The sequence below is a fragment of the Eurytemora carolleeae genome, unplaced genomic scaffold (assembly GCF_000591075.1).
Source record: "Eurytemora carolleeae unplaced genomic scaffold, Eaff_2.0 scaffold742, whole genome shotgun sequence".
Classification (NCBI taxonomy): Eukaryota; Metazoa; Arthropoda; class Copepoda; order Calanoida; family Temoridae; genus Eurytemora; species Eurytemora carolleeae.
In genome coordinates, this window is record NW_019396683.1 from 23,731 (window position 1) to 46,333 (window position 22,603).

Below are 22,603 nucleotides of genomic sequence, written 5' to 3' on the forward strand. Positions count from 1 at the left end.
TATATATATATATACGGAATGATAGTTGATCGTTATCATAATTATTTCAATGAGTAAAAAATTATAAAAAAACCTGTAGTGAAGATGAAATTGTCTGATGGAAATTATCCCATTTCAATTCAAATTTTTCTTTTAACGCCATATTTCTGTAAAAACAAAATCAAATATAAATGCAATTTTATCTCTGTTAGTTACACATATCACAATATTTTATCACACTAAAGTATTCCCAACAAAATATCATCTGCATATACATATATAAATGCATATGAAAACATAAAATTGTGTATGAATATACAGAACAGTTAAATATATAATATAATAACAAAAAAGGCAAATATCATGTGCGTAATGCAAGTGTCAAAAACTACCAAATATTATAAATCTTGTATAAAAAGTAAAAAATGCTAATAAAATAAAAACAAACAATAACTCATAAAACGTGTAAATTTTCTGCTCTACCCGGACTAGATTTTACTAGATGTACAATGTACATACTAGATGTATACAAGATGTACTAGCTGTACTATCCGTACTATATGTACTAGCTGAACTCGCTAAAATGGCTGTTCTAGATGTACTTTATAGTCATCCCTGATAAATCTACTGCTGGAGTAAAGAATTGAATCTTGCTGCTCCCCGGAAGATCAAGTATAGCAGCAACCACAACATCTCTCTCCACATCTTCCTGGGATAAATTAAGATAGAAAAAAGGAAAGAAACCTAAAAAGATTTGCTAGAACCAGAAGTAGATACATGTTTATAACATGTCTAAGCAAACATCCAAGAAAAATGTAACAGCAGAATGAGGGAGGGAGGGGGGCTATGCGGCCATGAGCCCAGCAATATCCAGTTCGAACCCAGGTAGTAAGCAGAATCCTGCCCGAGCCCCGCGGAATCCTTTTCGAGACAAGCAAAAGAATGCTCAAAAAATAAACTTTTATTTATTGATAATTGACTTAAAAAAGAAATATGTTCAAAAATGAAAACGTGGAGGAATTACTGAAAAATAAAAATCAATGCTTTAAAACTCTTTTTAGTGTATAACTTTGTCTTCTTAGATTTACCAAATATTTTGATGAGTAGAATAAACTAAACTAACCTTAAGAATAGCTGTGAGAAACCCTCCTCCACCTGCTCCAGCAAGTGTTCCTCCAACCGAGTAGGGTTCCAATGCCGTGAAGATATTCTTGACAAGCTCCGGTTCAGCTCCAGGTGCCAGGGTTCGCTTAATCCGCCAATATTCAGTCAAACAATCTCCGAGGCAGTTAATATTTTCCTGTGTTACCGCCTCCCAACAGGTTCCCGCCAGGCGGTAATTTTCCTGAAAGCATTGATAGATCGTTGGTTCCCGACTGTACCAGTTTCTGATCACGTTCTGAAGCAGGTTCTTTGCCAGGCGGGGTTTCCCGGTATACAGGACAAGGAGACGCTTCTCCAGGGCAGTGATAAATCCTGGAGAAGGTTTAAAGGGTTGGACACTTACTGAAACATTATGATCCTGTGGTGTTGTCCCTAGATTGAAGCCTGGATGTAATCCTCCAACCTGATCCTGCCATCCCCCTCCTGTTGTCAACAGCTGTTCAACAACAAGCACAGCATGAACAACATCACGAGTAGAGAACCTGCAACCTACTGCAGTCCAACATCCTGCTACCACAGCTCCAGCAAGTATACTAGATGTTCCCAAACCACTCCCTTGGGGGAGTTCAGACCACAGTTTCAGTCTTAATCCTGAGCCAAGAATATTCTTCAACTGAACTTGAACTGAATCATTGCTTTCCAAACTTAAAAGTTTTGCTGAAATCAGACAACATTTGACCAGGGCTCCCTTTGCGGTTGGGTTACAATGATTCTCCAGATCGGAGTGTGATCTGATGAACACAACCTCTCCTTCATCCAGGACTATTTCTATCTGTAGTTCAGGTATTCTCCGCACAAGGCAACCAATAGGCTTCTTCCCATTTAGGGTTATTGCTAGATCCACAACCTTACCTCCAAGTTCGTAGCATATTGGTGGCGTATCCGTCCATCCTCCGGAGAGATCTAACCTGGCAGGACATTGAATCTTAATCTCCTTCTCCATGTCCGGCCTAGCCTCTGCAGCACTAAGATCAACCATGATCTGGGATTCTGCAGACATGACTGTTCTCCTGATAAGAAGTTGAACCACGCCCTCGTAATGACGAGCAGCACGAACCATCCTTACTGGTCTATCCAACCATAAAGATCTAGCCTTGGTTAAAGCAATCAATCCATCTACATATTCTCCTTTCTCCATCAAACTAAACCCATGAGAAAAATCCTTATTATTTGCTGGACCGCTTCGTAACCCCCCTTCGCCCTTTGCCATGCATCCAAGTAAATCGGCAGTCATAGCCAAGATAAAGGCAAGCCTACTTGTTCGCTCTGCCAGGTCCTTGGTTGCTGAATCCGCAAGTGCCATCTTATCTAAGACCTGGAGCAAAACAGTGCTCCAACCATCTTTCACGGCAAGATTAAAGATATCAGTATACTTGGTAGGGTTGATAAGTTCTCCAGTCTCCTCTAAACTCCTACAAACCATCTCCTGGTGCAGTGATGACCTGGTTGCCAAAGAAACTCCTATATCATGGTTAGAAGTGATAAACTCCAGACTCTGGAGTTCCCCGTTAACCCTATAAAGCTTAGCAGTATACATTGTCCGAAAATTATCCGAAATATTATTCCAAACTTGCTCTGGGGTTAGATTAAGCTGGTTTAAAGCATCAGTCCATGGTATCCCGAACAGCTGACCTCCATGACCATTACATGGCTCAAAAAATTTATCCGTCAATGAGAAGATAACAGAAACCAGGGTTCCAGAGACATTGTAAATAATATTCACAGGATCTTTGCAAATATTCAACATTACACTGCTCTCTTCCTTCAAATTGGCAGTGTATCCCATCACAAGTTTGCAGGATGTATCCTTGATGGAAGAATCAAAGATTATAGAATCTCCTAATCTGAAAACCAAACTTGTATTTCCAAATGTGTATGGATGAATTAATTTACACTGAATAATCAGTTCTGATTCGTCCAAACTTTCCCAAGGAGGAAGATATTTATGCTCCAGTCCCTTGAGAACATTTTCCACAATCCGAAACTCTCTCATCTCTGCCCAAACATGTTTCCGAGCCGCCACCATGGCTGGGGAGGAGTGGCGGCCACGGAACAAAGTTTTCCCGCAATTTCCGATGAGAAAATCCGCAAAGGAAACCTGTGTACAGCAGGCGGTAAGAATATCATAGTACAAGGATATTTTTAGAGAAGTTTCCCCGCTATCTGCACCCATATATGTACATCCATCCAGGGGGGTCAGGCAGTGAAGTTTAACCAACGTCTCAGCAACCTTGGGAGAGAACCAAAGAAGACCACTTAAGATGTTAACCATTCCGTCTTGACAAAATTTCTCAATCTCATTCCTAAAAAATTATCAACATGAAAACTTGTCAAACAAATTTAATTTCTGTAATAGGAAAAAAGTACAATGTGTAGAAGGGGGGTTGTGGGGGATGGGGCTTTCCTTAAACATTTGTGCCACGGGCGAAATTTTATAGAGGAAATTTACATCGACAGTGTAAATAAATATGATAAAAGGTGTTTTTTTTTCTTTTCAGTTTATAAAAATAAACATTTCGCACTTTTTTCTGCTTATTATTGATGGATTTTCAAGAAAAAAAACTAAAAATTGACATTTTTTCTAGGTCAGAAATACCACAAAACGGGCTGACTATATACAATCCAATAAAAAGACAAGGTATATAAATACTTGTAATGAAGATAAGACCATTAGAACTTACTTATCAGGTTGATACAGAATATTTTGCAGAACTGAGTTTGATCCGGAGACTGCAACTCCGTGCTGGGTCGCGTAGTGGAGGGAAGACGGGACGGAAAACAAGGAGATATCTCCGGAGTAATCAATTCCTTTCGAAACATTTAACTCCCCTAAAATAAAATATTGATCTAAAATCTAAATACAATGTTATTTTCATAAAAATGAGAAAATCATTTTCGTGAATGGAACAATAAAAAATAGTCTTAGGGGGGGGGGGAGGGGGATATGTCCAGGAATTTCTTAAGAAGGGAGGCATAGTCTACACTGTGTTTACCTTGAAGAAAAATATCTGTCCCTGCAACCATAACTCCTTCTCCGGGTACTTCCAAATCTTCTACTAGAGAGAGAATTCGTTCAATATTCGTTCTAGGCAGTCCATTCGATCCTAATCAAGCAAACAATTAAAAAAGTTTAAAGAGAACAGAGGGTAGAGAGAGAATGATTGTATCTATTTATAGTAGAGAGTAGAGGGAGAAGGATTAATACCTGTATCCGTGTATAGGAGAGCAGAGGGAAGAGGGAGAAGGATTGTATCTATGTATAGTAGAGAGTAGAGGGAGAAGGATTAATACCTGTATCCGTGTATAGGAGAGCAGAGGGAAGAGGGAGAAGGGAAGGACCAACATGAAGGATTAGTATCTTGGAATCACTGAGCAGGTCGGAATCAAGTGTAGTAAACCCTTTCCTGAAAATATTCAAGGTTCAACTTTTAAAACTTATACTTAAAAACCAGTTCTGTTAAAAGCTTAAACACATTTTCTGAAATTTTGGTTCGTCTTAAAAAAGCTTTAATGAACTTTCAAGATTTCGAAACTGTCTTCAGTTAAGTTGATTTTAATCAAACGTAAAAAATTCGTTTTTTCCTACATTTTCTGACAGGGTCAAAAAAGTGTGAGAAAGACGGATGTTGAGAAGAAACAATTGCCTGTTTATAGTTTGCTGAACTGTGGACCCTGAAAAATTAAAGGCAAAAAACGAACCAACTGAATGAACTACTGCGCTAATATATAAAATACGAGTCTAAAAAAGATTCTAGAAATATTAACTTTTTAAAGTATTAGATCAGAACTTTTAGTTTTATAATTTCTTTAGTTCAGTTTATTCAGACCTCTATCTAAGTATTTATTTTCAAATATTTCTAATATCTTTTTTACTACTCATAGACTCTATGAAAAAACTTTACTTACTTATCCAAAAGTCACAGAATAAAGTATAATGAAAAATACAATGTTTATATAGGGTTGGAAAATTATAAGAATGCCTATCATGCGTAGAAGGCCGGGTGTGTCTATACAGCCTGAAAAGGCCTAAACATCTGTTTAGCAACAATGGTTCCAAATGCTTCGTGGAAGTTAAGACGTAAGTTAAGTAAGTTAAGGCAACAAAGAGATTATTATTGGTTATTTCTGGTTATTTGATGAAACAAATTCAAAGTTATTTGTTGTTTATTTGAACTTTATTTTCATCATCATATAGGATTATCTAAAAATGTCACACTACCTAGCAGAAAGATGTTCTACGACTACAAGGAGTGCGTTGAGGGTAGCTCCACCACTACCTACACCAGCCCCCTCATGATCAGGATCAGGGACTACCAACAGCAAATCCGTCTTCAGATCCTCTAAAGAGATCAAAAAAATTATTTTCTGGCTTGATATTTAGATAAAAAATCTAATATTAAAAATGTAAATAAATGTATATTGTTTACTTACTTGGAATACTTAATATCGAGAAGTAGTTGATCTGAACCACTTCTCTTCAACTTTAACTTGCAAGAAAAGTGGTTCAACTACGTCTACGTTATTTCACTGTTTTGAATAAACATAGAAAGAATATACAACAGATTTGTTAAAAGCAAATTCTCTGAGTTCTGTGTACAAACATTTAATTTCAAAATTAAATTTTTTTCTTCCAATCTGTCTTGACAAATTGATAAGCTTATTTGTTCTCAAAATTAATTTTGTTCCTTAAACCTTCATCAACTTATTAAGTTACATCAGAAAAAAGAATTTGAAGTCTGCACTATGATTATAATTCCTGAAAAGTAATCTGCAAACTTTACTTATAAATACATAGTGTACAAAACTCAAGGATTCAAAATACAAATGTTAATTTTAATTTTTATCCAAGGGGGGGGGGAAGTGATCGTTTAAGTTGAGCAGTATATGCTATCCCCCTCTCTAAAAATTAATGCAATTGTTATTTTAATCAATCTGAGGCCGAATTTAAAGAATTTGAGCCGCGGCTCAAACATGGTTGGTTCCACTTAAAATTGTATTTAATTTTTAAGCCTGCACTCAAATAAAACCGGTTTTGGAGGGATTTGAGACGCAGATTAAATTCATTAAATTCGGACACAGCAAACAAGAAAAGTAAAGGGTGACCACAAAAAAGTGTTATTAATATCCTGAAAAAAAAATCAATAATGTACCGCAATTAATATAAATCAATACTAATGAAAGATCTCTTGGTTCCTTGTCAGAAACCTATGGCTAAAGGAAAACGACATAAAAATAGCAGCAATCCAAGAAACCAAACTCACCAACAAATCAAAGCCTCCAAACTTTCCTAATTATACACTGATAAGAAAAGACAGAGAACGAGATACTGGTGGAGGAATAGCCTTCCTGGTTCACGAAACTATTCCCTTTGAACCCCTTCCAGATGTCCAACTTGACAAATTTACAGAATACCTCGCCATAAAGGTCGACAATATAAAAATTGTAAATATATATATTACCCCTGCCAGCAGCTGTGATATCGGGTTTTCACCAAATCTAGCCATGCTTTTTAGACAATAGTACAATAATTATGGGTGATTTTAATGCCCATGACCCACTATGGTTCTCCCCCATCCAAGACTCCAGAGGTACCCTGGTCTCTGATGAAATTGGTGCCAGCTCCTTCGGTGTCCTGAACTTGGACATGCCTACCAGAACCTCCAGAAACTCACAACCAACCTCTCCTGATATATCACTTGCAGGCCCCCCTCTACTCCCATACTGTAACTGGACAACATCTCCAAGCTTAGGATCTGACCATCTACCCATTGTTATAACTTGTACAACGACACTCAAACTCATAATGAGTGAGAACAAAACTTACATAAATTTCAAAAAAGCTGACTGGGTGAACTTCACCCTAACCTCAGAAGAGGAGATTTCTAAACTCAACCCACCCACAGATGTCTACAGAGCTGAACAAGATTTTAGAGAAGTCATTAACAGAGTATCCAGAAACACAATACCTCAAGGACGAATCAAAGAAATATTCCCAGAAGTCCCAACCACAGTCAAGAACAAGATACTTCAGAGAGATGAACTAAGGAAAACAAACCCACAATCTCCACAGATTCCAGAACTCAACTATGAGATAAACAAACTAATAAACAAACATAAACAAGAAAAATGGAGAGAAGAAGTAGGAAACATAGATAGGAAAACAGACCCTTCCAAACTTTTCAACCTACTTAAACGCCTTAATGGACAACCACAAAGCAAACAGAACCAAGGAATCAGATTCAAAGGAAAATACCTGTCCACTGCATCAAATATTGCAAATAACTTCAACAAACAATACACATCTGTCTCAAGGCACACCAGCTTCAAACTTACTAGAACCATCTTCAAAGAATCACAAAGGAACACTACATCAGGAGCTACAATAATCACAGCATCTGATACAAGTGAAGCAATAAAACAAGCCAAATCCTCCAAAGCAATAGGACCTGACGGAATATCCAACCTTCATCTTAAACACCTTGGACCACTAGGACTTGAATACCTAACTAACATTTTCAACCTCTCACTTCAGCACAGTAAAATCCCTCAAATATGGAAAAACTCGATCATCATCCCTCTCCTTTAACCAGGAAAAGATCCTGCTGAGTCCAAATCCTATAGACCTGTTTCACTTCTATGCCCGGCAGCTAAAATCTTAGAAAGACTAATCCTACCTGAACTCACAGAACACCTTCCTATCCCGAACTTCCCACATGGTTTCAGGAAAAACCACTCTACAAGTTCTGCCCTCAATGACCTAAATCAAGACATCACCAGAGGTTTTAATCAGAAAAAACCTGCTGACAGAACTGTCCTCCTTCAAATTGACCTAACTAAAGCCTTCGACATGGTATCCCATGACAAACTCCTCAATGACCTGAACAAGTCTACTCTCCCCCCTTTTGTTAAACGCTGGTTAAGCTGCTACCTGAGAGGCAGACAATCCAAGGTTAATTTCAGGAATAAACAGTCAAAATCAAGGAACGTCAGAACAGGCGTTCCTCAAGGAGCGGTAATCTCACCGATCCTCTTCAATTTCTATCTCAAAGATCTGCCTTCCCCCCCTCCAGGTATTAAAGTAATTCAATATGCTGATGACATATCCATCTACTCATCAGGGAAATCCATCACCTCCATGTCAATTAGCATCAGCAACTATGTCAATAAAGTAACAGACTTTCTGGAAGAAAGAGAACTATTACTCTCTCCAGAAAAATCGACCGTCACTCTCTTAACTCCAGACTCCCATGAAGCCAAAATCCATCCCCAGATCAAAATCAAAAACCTACTCGTTCCTCTAGAAAAACATCCCAGACTCCTTGGAGTAACTTTTGACACCATGCACACCTTCAACCAGCACGCCAAACTAACAGCCTCAAAAGCAAGTAAGAAAATAAACATATTAAAATCACTGGCAGGATCCACATGGGGCCAAAGCAAGGAAACGTGGAGCGTCCTGGAATATGCTGCTTCAGTATGGGCTCCAGCTATAAGCAAATCAAAGTGGTCTGATCTTCAGACAGTCCAAAACTCAGCCTTGAGAATTGCCACTGGTTCTCTACTCATGACGAATATAGACCACCTACACATTGAAACCAAGGTGCTCCCTCTAGAAATACACAGCAAAATGATAATTAAACAATACCTCGCATCAACCCACCTACCTGATCACCCTGGTAATAAACACCTAAACAGACCTCAACCCCCTCGTCAAATGAAACTACAAAAATCCATGAACATCTACACAGAAGAGGTTACACACAGATTCAGAGAACAAGAGCCAACCAAACAAGATTATAAAAGAGTCCTCAAAGACATACACACAGAAACAGTAAGGAAAACCATTCAACAATATTCTGAAAATCGCGTTCTCGGCCAAGATTATAACCCCCCTCCTCCAATCAATCCTGATGAAATTAAACTCACAAGAATCGCCAGATCAAGACTCTCCCAACTCAGGAGTGGCTTCTCAAGACTTCTTAATTCCTACCTCAACCGATTAGATGATAAAATTGAAAATAAATGCCCCAAATGTGAAACCACTCCTCATGATACAAACCACCTTTTTAATTGCCATGCAAATCAAACCAGCCTTCCCACTACCAGCCTATGCCTATAGAAGCCTATAATTTCCTTGGACTGGAAGAACTCGAAGATCCTGACCCAGGATGAAGCTACAACAACAACATCAATACTAATAAGTTTTTATCTGAGAGATATCTGATCTGGGGCTGGGAACTTTTATGTGAGAATCCTTAATCTTGAACGCTTAATCTCAATATTCAATGTGAGAACTTTATCAATGTTTTGATCCAATACTTAATCCCTTCATTTTAGTTATCCCTGCAGGGTATGGCCATTACGGGATTTCAATCAGGAATCAAAGGAATTGAGTCTTTATCACAAACTATGATTTTCAAATCTCTATATCTTTGTAATCCAATGCCCTAGACCTTAGATATTTCAAATTCTGTTAGATGAAAAAATCTAAGTTTGAAAAAATATTGATATTAGAAAATCAGAGTTTGTTACAAAGACTCAATTCCTTTATCCATAAATCCGCATAAGATGGAGAATAAAGCTTTATCCCGAGATTCACAACACACAAGACTCTTTGATCGAACCCACGGATTAATGAATATAATCCTAAACCTAACTATTCCAAAAAATCTTAAAAAGAACCTCTCTGCATAGTACAGACAAAGCGACAGTAACCTTAAAACCTTTATCTTATCAATGATGTGGAAGATGTTGTCGTTTTTCTAGGTTTAAAAGTCTTAAATTGTGATGATTCCATATTTTTCAAAATTATAAATTATTATATATCTAATTCATGATTGATCGGACAATACTTTGAAGGGTTGTGATTCGTATATTTTATCTTTTAAGGCGCTTCGCGCCAATCTTCTATTTAAATTTTTAACATTTTTTTTGAATACATTGTAAAACAAAAAATTCGCGGATTTTATGATAAATTTAGTGGATTTTAAAAATTATCAAAAATCGAGTTTTGTTACAAGCAAGTTTTTGAAAATTCAATAATAAATAAACCTTCCCTGCAGGGGCGGACATAAGGATTCTGTAGGGGAGGTCAAGGCAACTGGAACTGTTACTAGCATTCTAGGGAGGGGTATTTACCCCCAGGATTCTGGGGGGGGGGGTAAATAACCCCAATAACCCCCCTTATGGCCGCCACTGCTTCCCTGGGTCACGTGAGGTCCCACAAAAATTTGGGCCCGATCGGTTCAGTTGTTTTGACGTTCATTGGATACAAACAAACAGACAAGCAAAGTATATATTCATCATAGAGAAGATTAGGGACATGAGAGAGGGGTGGTTGAAAATGCTTTTTGGTAGGTTCTAAATCAAAAACTACTGTGCCAATTATAATTCATATTTAAGGGCATAATACTGGAAAAAATATTTGTATACATGCAAAGAGACTGCTTTTAGAGCTAGCTAGTGTTTCTCATGCAATTTGTTTTAAGTCAAAATCCAATCAACCAGCGTAAATTTAAAACTGGTGAGTAAGAGTGTTATTAGGAAAGTCTCTAGTGGACACCTTTATGCTATATTCACTTATTAAATTGAGTACATTTATTCTGTAAAACAATTGGATTTATTTCAATCATTGAGCATATATTATATATAAGTATATATGTTAATTGTTTAAAGAAGACATTTCGAAAAATGTTCATTTACCTTTATTAAAAGAGAGATTAAAAACTTGATTTTTGGTTAAACTTTATCTGTTACCTTGTTAAAGTTAATTAAGTAATTCTTTTTATTATTAATTCATGTCCTCAAGATTCTAGGGGGAGGGGGGGGGGGAAGTAACTCCCTAATAACACCCCTTATTTAAGCCAATGGTTGCAAATTTATTTTAATAACTTTCTAAGATTTTAGGAATTAAAAACTCAGTCCCTCCACCCTGCTAACTTACTGAATATATTCTCTAGTGGTGTACACCAATGTTGATGTGGACAGGTTACCACTACACTGTTCCACATTTCTAAATTTCAGAGATACAATCCCTTTAAACTTTACAGGAATCCCTTTAACCTGGGGTTTAGCTGCTTCAGGATACAAAATCACTTAGTTCATTTCACCTGAAATTTATCAAATTTTCGACAAATGTCTGATTTTCATTTTATCTTTTATTTCTGAAAAATTTAATATTATTAACATTTTAATTATAAAAATATAATTTACAAAATGAACAAAATATTAGCATCTAACTCATTACAAATGTGAGAAGACTAAAAATTAAGACAATTTAAATATTTGAGAATCCAAAATTAACATTCGGAAAAGATTCAAAAAGTTGCAATTTTTTGAAGATTCATAATTTCTGAAGATTCATAATTTTTTCCCCTGAAGGAAGCCCCTATTTATTTTTAAGGGAGGGGGCTAAACAAACATGAATATCACAAAAGGTTTTTGACAATAAATAATATCCCTTAATACAGTCTTTGCTCTTGAGATTTAGACGATTAATTGAGCAGTTTTAATATGCTTGATTTCTCGAAATTAAAAAAAGTTTAGTTAAGGATTACAGTAAAAATTTCTTGAGTTTTAATCAATGATTTCGTCTGAGAGTTGATCATCGACCACCTCCATGCCAGCCTTCTGAAAAAAAACATCAACAGTGATAACAAAAACATTATTTTTTTTTTTAAACAAAAACTTAATTTTTAAGAGATTAATTCAAATAGGAAAGAACAATGTAATATTCCACAAGTCTTGGACCGTTGTATAATTTTTTTACAACACAGTAAACCTGAAAAAAAGAGAAGAATTAACTTAACTGGACTGTAAGCGTAATTTTAAGTGTCCCTACATGGAAATGCCCGATTCTCGACGTTGTCAAGTTTCAATAGAGGTTGACTTGAAATTACGCTGACAGTCCATTTAACCCCATTTTTTTGGTTTGAGGATGAATGTGAGCGCCGAGCAGTGTCTCACCTGAATGTATGAATTAAAGTAATCCAACCCAGATAATCCATGTCTCTCCACCATATGGGAGTCCAGGATCTCCTGGCTATTCGGAACCTTGGAACTACATAGCTGGCACTTGATATAAACCAGAATACTCCAACCACACGGAGGACTCAGGTTGTACTTTTCACTGTACTCTTCAAACAGCTGACAATGTGCGGAGAGTACATGTAAACGGAAAACTTGATGTTGATTGGTTGTAAAGTTGCAACCTTGGTGTTTACAATCCATTCTGCACTTGTTACTCCAGGTTTTGTAATCACTAACCGTCTCTTCAGCTTCCTCGAAATTGGATTCTAGATCTAGAGACGGAACATCCTTCCCGTTCACCTTCTCGTTCCTTCCTGAATACAGAACATGGTTCTCATAGTAATCCTGGACGGACATTTTCTTATGGTGCTTGTAAAGATGAGAATGTATCTTGGAGAACTCGTGAATAATTCGACCTCCGCAGATCTTACACTCAATCGTTCGGAGATCGGACAAAGGATCGCCAAACTCAGCTCTGTATACTTTTATACCAGCTAAGCCGTGTCGCTCCTTGATATGTTTTATAAACTCCTTCTGGTCTCGGATACAGAAGGTGTCGCAGGCCTTGCACTCGTATGTAGAACCGTTGGCCCAGATCTGATGAGGACTGGCCAGATCGCCCACGTCATTATCCTCATAGGCCACATCCTCGGTGTAGCTATCGTACAAAGATGGAGACGAAGTTGAAAATATCTGACTTTCAAAAATATTGTCGGAATCACTCAAATCTCCCTCAAGAAGATCTTCAATATCATCAGATTTGTAATCGTTGTTATCTACATGAGAATTTCGTTCAGGTTTATGATAAATCGTCCCGTTATCAGTGTCCGGGATGCGGTTCGTTCTATTGATGTTTTCAGTACAAACGGGGTTAATCAAGTTTATCTTTAGGTTGCTTCCGTTTACCAGACTTCGCATCACACTTGGTCGGAGAGCTTCTTCGTTGGTATAAAAGTTAGGGTTGGAAGCAAGGACGGGTTTAGGTTTAACACAACCCCGGAGCAATGGAATTTCCTCGGTTGAGAATGAGTTATGAGAGAATAGACTCGACTTCTCTGAATGGGTTGAGTTAAGATGAAGGAACATGTTCCACCTTGTGAAAAACTTGGCTCCACAACATGAAGCTCCATCAGGAAGCCTTGAGTGTAGATCTTGTATATGAAGTTTAAGATCTTCTCTCTCCGAACCACGGAATAAACAGGTTGGACATCGGAATGGTCGATTTAGCTCCGCCTGCTCCTCGTAGTTCTCACGACTTGGGTTTGGTTCGGGGGTGGAAAACCAGTTCTCTATGGCGGTGTTGAGGCATTTTCCTAGATCTTGCTTAGAGAGATTAGAGTAATCCTTCGAAGTATTCGTATCCTGAACATAAAAAGGTAATATAGTGTAGACGTAAGTTCAAGTGCCTTTTTACAGATTGACCACGGTACCCTGAAGGGCTTTCCAGAACAAATAAGATATCCACGTTTTTCACTTTGAACTTTATCAGAAGGGTTAAAGGGTACAAATCTCAAATTTCAGCATAGATTTGAGATTTTTTCCTATTTAAGCCTTTAATATGTCTTCTAGTTTTTATATATTTCACAAAATTGTGAAGAAATTGTAGTTTTTTCTAATCGAAAGTGTCGAAAACATTTTAAGGAACCGAACTCTGCTCAAACTTCCATTTGAAATTCCCCTATGTTATAGACCTGATGAGGTTCATACTAGATATCATTTAAGCTTCGAATATTAGGTCAATCAGATGTTATAGTTTACATAGAAAGTTCCTAAACATCAGGTTGCAAAGATAAAAGGACAATGATCGGCTTCTTGTACAATTAAATTCGAACTCTACCTCTAAATGCTGGTCTACAATTGATTTATCCATCCTAGGAATGGAGACTGAAACAGGCCTGATCGGAGAGAGAGCTGTTGCGTTATTTACAACAGTATTTGTGACCAAATCAACCATTTCTGGGATAGACACACCTACTTCAGAGATCCTTGCTTCCTTTGTGATAACCTCTAAGGCTTGGTAGTCCTTTTCCGAGGCTGGTTCCGGGTCCGAGGTGTCTACGTAGATGTCCTTGTAGTTGTCCAGAGAGAGACAGTGTCTTGTGTCCAGGTGTGCTTTTATATGTTCAGTACTCCAGCTCATGCCTAGAGTATACGCGGTCAAAATTGCGCAATTTGCATCATCAACTATAAATAAGGGACTCTACTTCAAGTAACTTGCCAATCTTAAGTATTTTTTATCGAGTTATTCATTTGGGGGTTTAATCCCAGTGTCCTTTTGTGACAAGGAAAGGATGAAAGGATTACCAACAGATAAGATAAAAAGGCAACAGATATTCAAAATATTGTTAAGGTTGCCAATGATAAGGACGCACTGAAGTGTGACGTTTTTTTTAAGGGGGGGGGGAAGTTGATGCATTTGCACAATTTATTCCGTTCCTTCGCTACAGATTTTACAAATGAAAATGTGTGTGGACTTCATTTCTCCATAGGTAGAATTGTATTCATCCACACTTATCTGCAATAAACACGTTTATATCATACTAACATAATTATTCAATAAACACGTTTATATCATACTAACATAATTATTTGTTTTAAAAAATCATAATCTTTCGTTTACTTGAATGATTGCAGGAAAAAAAACTTTCTGTTAATAGTTTAACATGATTCATAAGAAAAACAAGCACATTAAATGAAGGGGGGGGAAAATAAATTGAAGATAGGTTTTCCACTACACGCCCCCCCCCATCTTTGAAATTCTCTCCTGGTGGGGGTATGTTTGGACCCCAGAATTCCTAACCTACCTTGTGAATAGTTTTAATGTGAACAGTTAGGTTTCCTTTGTAGGAGAACTGCACTTTGCACTTTGCGCATTCATAGCCATACCTGGAACAGATTCAAGTTGAGTTTAGTTTATCCCCCAATCCCAGTTTTTTAAATAGCCATTTTTAAATTTGTCAATGGTTCAAAAATTAACAAAAATTTATAAATAAAAATCTACTTATTAATTATGTTACCGTTGTTTCCAATTAATGAAAATTAGACTCCATGTCTTACCTGTTGTACCATTCGGACCGAAATGCCTTTTTTGCTACTTTTTTACTTGAATTGGAACATGAAGCAGTCACGTGTTTCTTGAAAACTGAACTTCCTGGAAATAATTGATCACCAACATCATTTTCCAAATCGGGGGTCGTTTGTGGAGTAGATAATTTCTTGGTTTCTAATTTATTTTTGTGAACTCTTCTTCTGTGTCTTTTCATATTATAATTACTAGAATAGGTTTTATCACAAATATCACAAGAAACCTGCACTTCCTCGTTTTCCTGAAGTAGTATCTGTTCTTTATACTTTTCTTCATAGTTCTCAATGAGCATGTTATGAATTTTCTTGACGTGTCGTCTGATTGTTCCTCTCATCCAATACATTCTACTCCCACAAACTAAACATTCATGAATCTTATTATCGGATGTTTCTCCGAACTTAGAGATGTAATCTTCTAGTGTGGTTTGATGTTTCTCCTGGAGATGACTGCTTCTATACCATTTACTGGATTCATTTCCGCATAGTTTACACAGGAATTTACATCGATCAGCTAGAACGTAGGTGGAAGTATCCGGGATAGGCTTGGATACTGGTTTAGACCCCAGATCCTCGAGACAATATTCTACATTTAAGGTTCCCGAGTTTTGGTTCGGTTTCCCAGAACTTGGTTTAGACACAGGTTTCCCCGACCTTGGTTCACAATCAAGGTTATTCGAACTTGAAGGAAGAGCAGGATTTCCCGGATTTGTATTAAGCGAAGTGTTTTGAAGACTGTAAGACTGACTTGGCTTACTTGGTTTACTGGAAGATCTAAAACAATAATTTCAGAAACCCTTAAGTTTTATTTACTGATAATTAGTACAGTTGTTACTGTTCTCTAACCTGTGTTTATTGTAGCAAAGGATTTGATGACTTTGAAAGTCAAAGATCTGATCAAATACAGATCCACATTTAGGACAAATCTTCTCCGCTCGACTTCTCTTTCGTCCTTGACTGCTGCTCCGCTCGTCCTCACTAGTACAGCTCAGAGATCTTTTAGAACTTGAAACAGAGAAGTTTTCAGATTTGTCTAGATCTGAAATACACTGGCAGTCCTCGGAACTGAAAGAGGTTCTACTCAACCGTCCATAGGTTTCTTTACAAACACTTGGTTGGTCCGGACCGTTTACACTGATCTTTCTCTCTTCTGCATCATAAGAACTCAGTCTCTTCCCTTGCTCTAGAAACTTATTTGGAATTAAATCAAGAATATTTAACATTAACAACTTGGATTTTTTCTTTCGCTGGGTAATATAGTGAAATTGAACAGCACGAAAAAAATTAAAAAATTCCGGAAATTTTTTAATCTAACAAATAATTATGAAATCTTTGTAGTTCAAGCATTTTTATACGTAATGTTTTTTTTGTTCAGTGCAAATCTGCGCCAGTATGAATCCAGTACTGTAAATTATTCGGAGGATTATATTTTAAAGAATTTTGTTGATCTGGGGGGGAGGGGGTCAAATGAACAAAGTTTTTTCATCCCTGTTTGATACTATTCTCCCATATTAAGCGAACTAAACTCAACATTTTTTTGCCACTCCAGGCAAACATACTTAAAAAAAAGGATTTAAAGGGAGTGTTCGCAAAAATGAAAAGGGGTATAGGCTTGATGCGATAAAAAAGCGCTTTTGATCGCTACTAATCTTACTTTTATCTGTTGCGTCCATAAGAAAAAATTGTTAAAAACGACTAATACCGAAGAACTTAGTGTCCATACAAATTCAGAAAGATGCGACATTCAACTCGGATCGTAAACAAATCAATTTAATCCAAACAAATCATTCAGATATTACAAACAGTCGTCATCGATTATTTTTCGACGCATTCGAATATAGTTAATATTACATAATATTTTTGATTTTTTTTTTTTAAATAATTTTCGCTGGCGCTGGATTTTCGAACATTCCTGGAAAGTATGAAAATGTCGTCTTCATTATTAAAAATCCTCGAAAAGTAATTCTCAGGTCATGAAAAATACAAAATATTATGAAATATCAACTATTTACGAATGCGTCAAAAAATAATCGATGACTATTTCTTGTAATATCTGAATGATTTGTTTGGAATTAAATTGATTGTTTACGATCCGAGTTGAATGTTGCATCTTTCTGAATTTGTATGGACACTACGTTCTTCGGTATTAGTCGTTTTTAACAATTTTCTCCTTATAGACGCAACAGATAAAAGATTAGTAGCGATCATAAGCACTTTTTATCGCATTAAGCCTATACCCCCTTTCATTTTTCGCGAACACTCCCTTTAAGAAGATAGAAGATTGACTCACTGAATAGAAATCTGATTTATTAAGAAGCGGAGGTTCTGGTTTATCCTCCCAGGACTCTAGGTTGAGAAGATGAATTGGTTTCTTGTCAGGCTCAGGGTAGGGAGGAATATATACAACATCCACCTGATAAATTTATTATTATTAAAAGGACTTGAAATTTTTATCTGAACAATAATGTGGAAGATATTGTCATTTTTCGAGGCTAAAAAGTATTTAATTGTGACAATTCCCATTTGATTTCTTGTAGTAGAAATCCGCAAGTTACTTTTGAAGAGAACCCACTATTGAAAATAATCAGTTTTCCAAATTACAAAGATAGATATCAAATTCAAACAAAGCTTTGCACCGTTGTGAATAGGGCATTGCAATCTTTGCAAGAATAGTAGGTTTTAAATTCAAACTTGAAATAAAGAAACAAATTCATGCTTGTCTAAAAAATATTTAGCCCAGACAAAATTAGAAGAATGAAATAAAAGTTTTAAATAAGCCAACGCGTCACGCAGTCAATTAATTTAGAGAATATCTGCTGGATTGTATTTTCGTATATTCAAGTAATTTGTTTAAATAACTAGAAAAAACTTATCCAGGAAAATATAAGATGTTTTTTTTGGCTGAATCCAAACATTTGGGGAAATTAGCTTATTAGGAGGAGAAACTAATCATTATTTAATAAATTTTTGTTTTACATTTTGATAAAATATTTTTCGCACAGTTTTGTCTTTATCATAAGGCTGATATAAAGGCAGCCTACAGAATAAAAGTTAAAATGCCAAGCTAACAACAAAATATGATTTTTGATATTGTAGAGGTTTTTTTTAGGTTCGAGGACTGACAAATCGAGACTGAAGTTAAAGAATAAAATTTTACCTGCAAACATTTATCTGCGATTAATAAATCTTCCGTTTGTGTTTCAACATCTTTAATTTCATCACTTCGTAACCTTAAGTAGACACATATAGTGTATAACCTTTATATCACAGTGTCCCATGTTGGATAAGCTCCAAAATACGTTTACAAAAATTTCAGAGGAAGTTGTTTTTCTGCAGGTACATTGCTATGCAAATCGTTTTAAAAACGAAGTTTATAAAACGATTGGAAAATTTGTTTTTCGTTTTTAAAAATCGTTTTGGTTAGTATCTTTGATCAGAGAAAAAAAATTCCTTAATGTTATAAACGCAAAGTTATCGAGAATACAATTCTGCAATGTGATATATAACTCACATTTATGTTGAGCACTTTAAACGTAAAATACCCCTAAATGTCACAAAACCCCTAAATGTCTCACAACCCCTAAATGTCTCACAACCCCTAAATGTCGCAAAACCTAAATGTCTCAAAACCCCTAAATGTCTCAAAACCCCTAAATGTCGCAAAACCCCTAAATGTCGCAGAACCCCAAAATGTCTCAAAACGGACGTCAACACGGTGCCCATTTTGAACGAACCTGTTATACTGTTCCTGGTTCTGTAGTTTCAGTGTGAGAAGAATTATTTTCTCTAAAGGGAAGGTTAAGATCCTGTGCTCACTCACAAGATGATTCTGCAAAAATCAGAAAAAAATAAGTTTTTTTTTTTAGAGAAGAACGGGGATTGAACAAACGGGAACGTTATAAAAATGTTTTTTAAAGTGTCCGTTTACACTTATGCTGATTTTTTTCTAGCAAGCATTATGTTTAACCACTATAACATGTATTTGTGCAGGAAAAGTAAACATTTGGAAATATATTCTATTTCGAAAAAATATGGAGAGATTTGTTTTGACAATTTATAAAAGAAAACTTTCAGGTTAAATTCTACCAGGGAGGGGGGGGGGGATTCTTTTTACCAAAATATATTTCCCATTTCTTACCTCGTATCGAATAGCAGCTGGCGATGAATATGTTATTTCTTCCTTGCAGAATAGACAGCTTAAAGACACCATACAAGACATTCTATCTACTACACACCACAAAATATTTTTATTGGAAATTGAAAAATAAATATATTCATGTCAGATTGAACAAATGTTGTATTTAGAAAAGTGAGTGTAGTATATCAATAGCATGTTTAAATGTGAAGACTTTTTAGAGTAAATAAAAATGTTTCTTTTTTTGTTAATTTTGGTCAATTTATTTCTAATATTTTCGTCAGTTTGAACATTTCTTTCGAGTGCTTTATGATCAATATTACGTAAAGCAGGCGTGCAGCATGTACATAAACAATGTACATGTAAATAACACAAGTCACAACAAGTATGTACTGCAGTCTAAAAGCAATGATTGCACTTTAATACTGAAAATGTACGGTAGGTAAAATTCGAAAAATCCAAGTGGTTAAGATCGAACAATCCGGAGTGGTCAGGATCGAAAAAATCCAAAGTGGAAAGGATCGAAAAATCCGGACTGATCAGGATTCGATCTATCCGAAGTGGTCAGAGTCTAAAAACAATCCGAAGTGATCAGATTCGAACAATCCAGAGTGGTTGAACTCGGATTCGAACATCTGGAGGACCTCCATACGTTCTTGATTGATAATCCGGGTCGAACTACTCGTTCTTCACGTTCTGCGGGGCCTCAGCCAGTCCCTTTACCTTCAACCTCTCCGCTGTCTTGAGGAAGGCAGGTAGTTGGTCCTGGAATCATTAAATTATTACATTATATCGAAAATCTACAGAAATTTTAAGAAATTTTAAAACATTCAAAGAAATGTAATGCGAAAAAGACCCCAGTTAAGTTAATTAAGATATTAAACATGAATCAAACAAATTATTGATTACGTTTAATTTTATCTATAAATAGCCTATAAAGCTATAAACAATCTATAAATAACCTATTAACAGACTTAAAACAATTTGGTTCCAACTAGCGTGTACATTACCCTACCTGTGTACAGTTGTTACATTGTACATACCTGAGCGACATTAACCTCTCCTGCGTACATGAACTCCAGTATAGCTGTAAGATGAAGGAATGGAACATCTTTAAGGATGATGATAGGATGTTTGGCAGGGTTCTCTTCCAGTAAGGCCTAAAAAATTTCCGTGTTAATTCCACAAAGCTAGGTATGATTTAAAAAAAATTCCGCAAAATTGACGACAAATTTCTGAATAATTACACCAACGTTTACCCTAAAATTCTTTTATTTTGGCCTAAGTTTTACATTTACTTCCCCCTGTCAGTCTTTGTAAATCAAGATAAGACCTCTGAATCTATGTAGATCACATGAAATTAATTAATACTTTGTAATGTCTAATGTTTAAGATGATCAGACTTCAAGAGGTGAGAGGCTACACTAAAAACTGAATAAAGTATCAGCTTTATAAAATCTCAATAAAAAAGTGGCTTTATCCGATCTACCGAATCGCTGGGAATTTCGGTGTAGGATACTCATAATCGCGATCGCTTTATCCTATTATCCAGTGTGCACTCTTAACTTGATTATCTGTGCTGGATTTAGATTTTAGGTTATCCCTTCAGCAGTTCTTAGGATCCGTTGGATCCGCAAGATTTTGGCTTCCTGGATCCGGACCCGCAAAAAAATGCGGATCTACGGATACGGATCTCTGGGGAAAATATCAATAAAAAGCTGCAAAAAAATTTACTCTCAAACCCCAAATCTGAACTATTGAAAAAAAAGATTATAAAAATTTCCTGATTTCTGAATGGTTTATAAAGTTAGCACAAAAATAAACGAAAAAAATAAGACGAAATTTTTGAAAAATCTGCTTTGTTAAAAAATTCAATAATTTTATGGAGAAAACCTGGATCCGGATCCATATTTTTCCAGTGCGGATCCAAGATCCGGATCCGCATCAAAATTAGATGTATCATAATTGCATTACAGATTTTGAATACAGATTAGATAAATCTGCAGATTAACAAAAGATCGAGATCAAGGAGATCTTGATATCCATATTGAGAGTTCCCAGGTATGCTTTATTACCATAAGTCCATCTATATGTAAATTAGAATGCGTCTAACATTATTATAACCTTAAAGTAAGGACTACAAGCTGAGAGAATCATCTTATGAGCCTTGGTGCTTTGACCGTCACATGCAATCGTCACGTCAGTGAAGGACTTTTCGTCCCTCAGATGTTTGAACGAAGCGACCATGTTGGTCTGGAAATCGTTCCAACGAAGACAGAACTGTTGCTGATCATCCATATTGATCTGAGATTGGAGTCTCTCTGAAATATGAAAATATAGTTAAAAGTTAGAACTTCTAAGGAAACTTGTGGAAATTTCCTAGAGAACGATTTTTGGAGCCCCCCCACCTATCAATTTTGTACATGGGTCCGACAGGAAGTGTCTTAGGGGGGGGGTCCAAAAATCGTTCTCTTGGACAGACCCAATGTACATGACATTTTCATTACAAACTAAAAACGTTTATTTTACTCAACTATATGGTTTGGTTAGAATAGGTTGTTATCAGGCTATTGAGCTGAACGTCACGGCCAGAAGAGGAGCGCTGTGGCTAGGACTGGCTAGGGGGCCGAGCGCCAAGGCTAGGACAGGCTAGGGGGCTCTGGGCTGCGGCCACAAGACCAATTATATCCATATGTTACATATGAGATTCATGTACAAAATTGATAGGAGGGGGGGGGGGGGGGGTCCAAAAATCGTATACTAGGACGGACCCAAACTTGTTATGACGCATTTTTATAGGCTAAAGGCTGAAAGTTCACGACTTACAAAAAAACGGGGTCCGTCCTGGTAAACTATTTTTGGAACCCCCACCCTCCTATCAATTTTAAGCATGACCTCTTGATTATAAGCAAAATAGTTTTTATTTCTTATTTTATTTTTTTAAGGGTTAGGTTAGGTTCAGACGATTTCAGGGCCGAGCGCTGCGTCAAGGTCAGGCAATAGGGCCGAGCACTGCGGCAAGGACAGGCTAGAGGACCGAGCGCCGCGGGTTGGACATGGTAGAAGGCCGGGCGCTGCGGCCACATGACCAATTATGTCCATGTGTTACATGTGCAATCCATGTAAAAAATGATAAGAGGGGGGGGGGCGGGGGTCCAAAATTCGTTCTATAGGAAAAATTACCATTAACCGTGAAATTGAAGAAATCATCCGATA

At 36.6% G+C, this 22,603-nt stretch overlaps 3 protein-coding genes across 5 annotated transcripts; all 3 read right to left on the minus strand.

Annotated features, from left to right (window-relative positions):
* Positions 1-143: 143 nt before the first annotated feature.
* Positions 144-11,409, minus strand: LOC111707340 (L-fucose kinase). 2 transcript variants are annotated; one of them, XM_023480429.1, is made up of 7 exons: positions 11,087-11,409; positions 5,363-5,483; positions 4,435-4,547; positions 4,137-4,247; positions 3,825-3,972; positions 1,103-3,446; positions 144-688 (listed from the first exon to the last, which is right to left on the minus strand). In XM_023480429.1, exons 1-7 carry the CDS (start codon positions 11,151-11,153, stop codon positions 572-574), a joined length of 3,021 nt encoding a protein of 1,006 aa, XP_023336197.1. In that variant the 5' UTR covers positions 11,154-11,409; the 3' UTR covers positions 144-571. The 2 variants fall into 2 exon arrangements, with proteins under 2 accessions (XP_023336197.1, XP_023336198.1); XM_023480430.1 differs by lacking the exons at positions 5,363-5,483; positions 11,087-11,409 and having other exon boundaries at positions 4,349-4,441.
* Positions 11,410-11,515: 106 nt separating this feature from the next.
* Positions 11,516-19,535, minus strand: LOC111707339 (uncharacterized). 2 transcript variants are annotated; one of them, XM_023480428.1, is made up of 11 exons: positions 19,391-19,535; positions 18,987-19,081; positions 18,410-18,482; positions 17,543-17,665; positions 16,099-16,442; positions 15,229-16,026; positions 14,976-15,057; positions 14,608-14,686; positions 14,009-14,313; positions 12,109-13,533; positions 11,516-11,769 (listed from the first exon to the last, which is right to left on the minus strand). In XM_023480428.1, exons 1-11 carry the CDS (start codon positions 19,469-19,471, stop codon positions 11,719-11,721), a joined length of 3,456 nt encoding a protein of 1,151 aa, XP_023336196.1. In that variant the 5' UTR covers positions 19,472-19,535; the 3' UTR covers positions 11,516-11,718. The 2 variants fall into 2 exon arrangements, with proteins under 2 accessions (XP_023336196.1, XP_023336194.1); XM_023480426.1 differs by having other exon boundaries at positions 11,516-11,772.
* A 126-nt stretch (positions 19,536-19,661) lies between these two features.
* On the minus strand, positions 19,662-21,714 carry LOC111707343 (longitudinals lacking protein-like). The gene is made up of 3 exons (XM_023480438.1): positions 21,512-21,714; positions 20,431-20,547; positions 19,662-20,152 (listed from the first exon to the last, which is right to left on the minus strand). Exons 1-3 carry the CDS (start codon positions 21,683-21,685, stop codon positions 20,066-20,068), a joined length of 378 nt encoding a protein of 125 aa, XP_023336206.1. The 5' UTR covers positions 21,686-21,714; the 3' UTR covers positions 19,662-20,065.
* Between the last annotated feature and the right edge of the window lie 889 nt (positions 21,715-22,603).

Bases quoted from the DNA above. Each gene is read 5' to 3' on its own strand.
- LOC111707340 (XM_023480429.1), bottom strand. From the start codon at position 11,153: ATGTGGAACAGTGTAGTGGTAACCTGTCCACATCAACATTGGTGTACA. The intron at 3,973-4,136 runs GTAAACACAGTG...ATTTTATTTTAG, and splicing joins GACAGATATTTTTCTTCAAG to GGGAGTTAAATGTTTCGAAA. The intron at 3,447-3,824 runs GTAAGTTCTAAT...ATAATTTTTTAG, and splicing joins ATTCTGTATCAACCTGATAA to GAATGAGATTGAGAAATTTT.
- LOC111707339 (XM_023480426.1), bottom strand. From the start codon at position 19,471: ATGTCTTGTATGGTGTCTTTAAGCTGTCTATTCTGCAAGGAAGAAATA. The intron at 18,483-18,986 runs GTTCGTTCAAAA...TGTCTACTTAAG, and splicing joins AACCAGGAACAGTATAACAG to GTTACGAAGTGATGAAATTA. The intron at 14,687-14,975 runs GTAGGTTAGGAA...TGTTTATTGCAG, and splicing joins ACATTAAAACTATTCACAAG to ATAAGTGTGGATGAATACAA.
- LOC111707343 (XM_023480438.1), bottom strand. From the start codon at position 21,685: ATGGATGATCAGCAACAGTTCTGTCTTCGTTGGAACGATTTCCAGACC. The intron at 20,548-21,511 runs GTTATAATAATG...GAAATTTTTTAG, and splicing joins CTTGTAGTCCTTACTTTAAG to GCCTTACTGGAAGAGAACCC. The intron at 20,153-20,430 runs GTATGTACAATG...TAATGATTCCAG, and splicing joins GAGAGGTTAATGTCGCTCAG to GACCAACTACCTGCCTTCCT.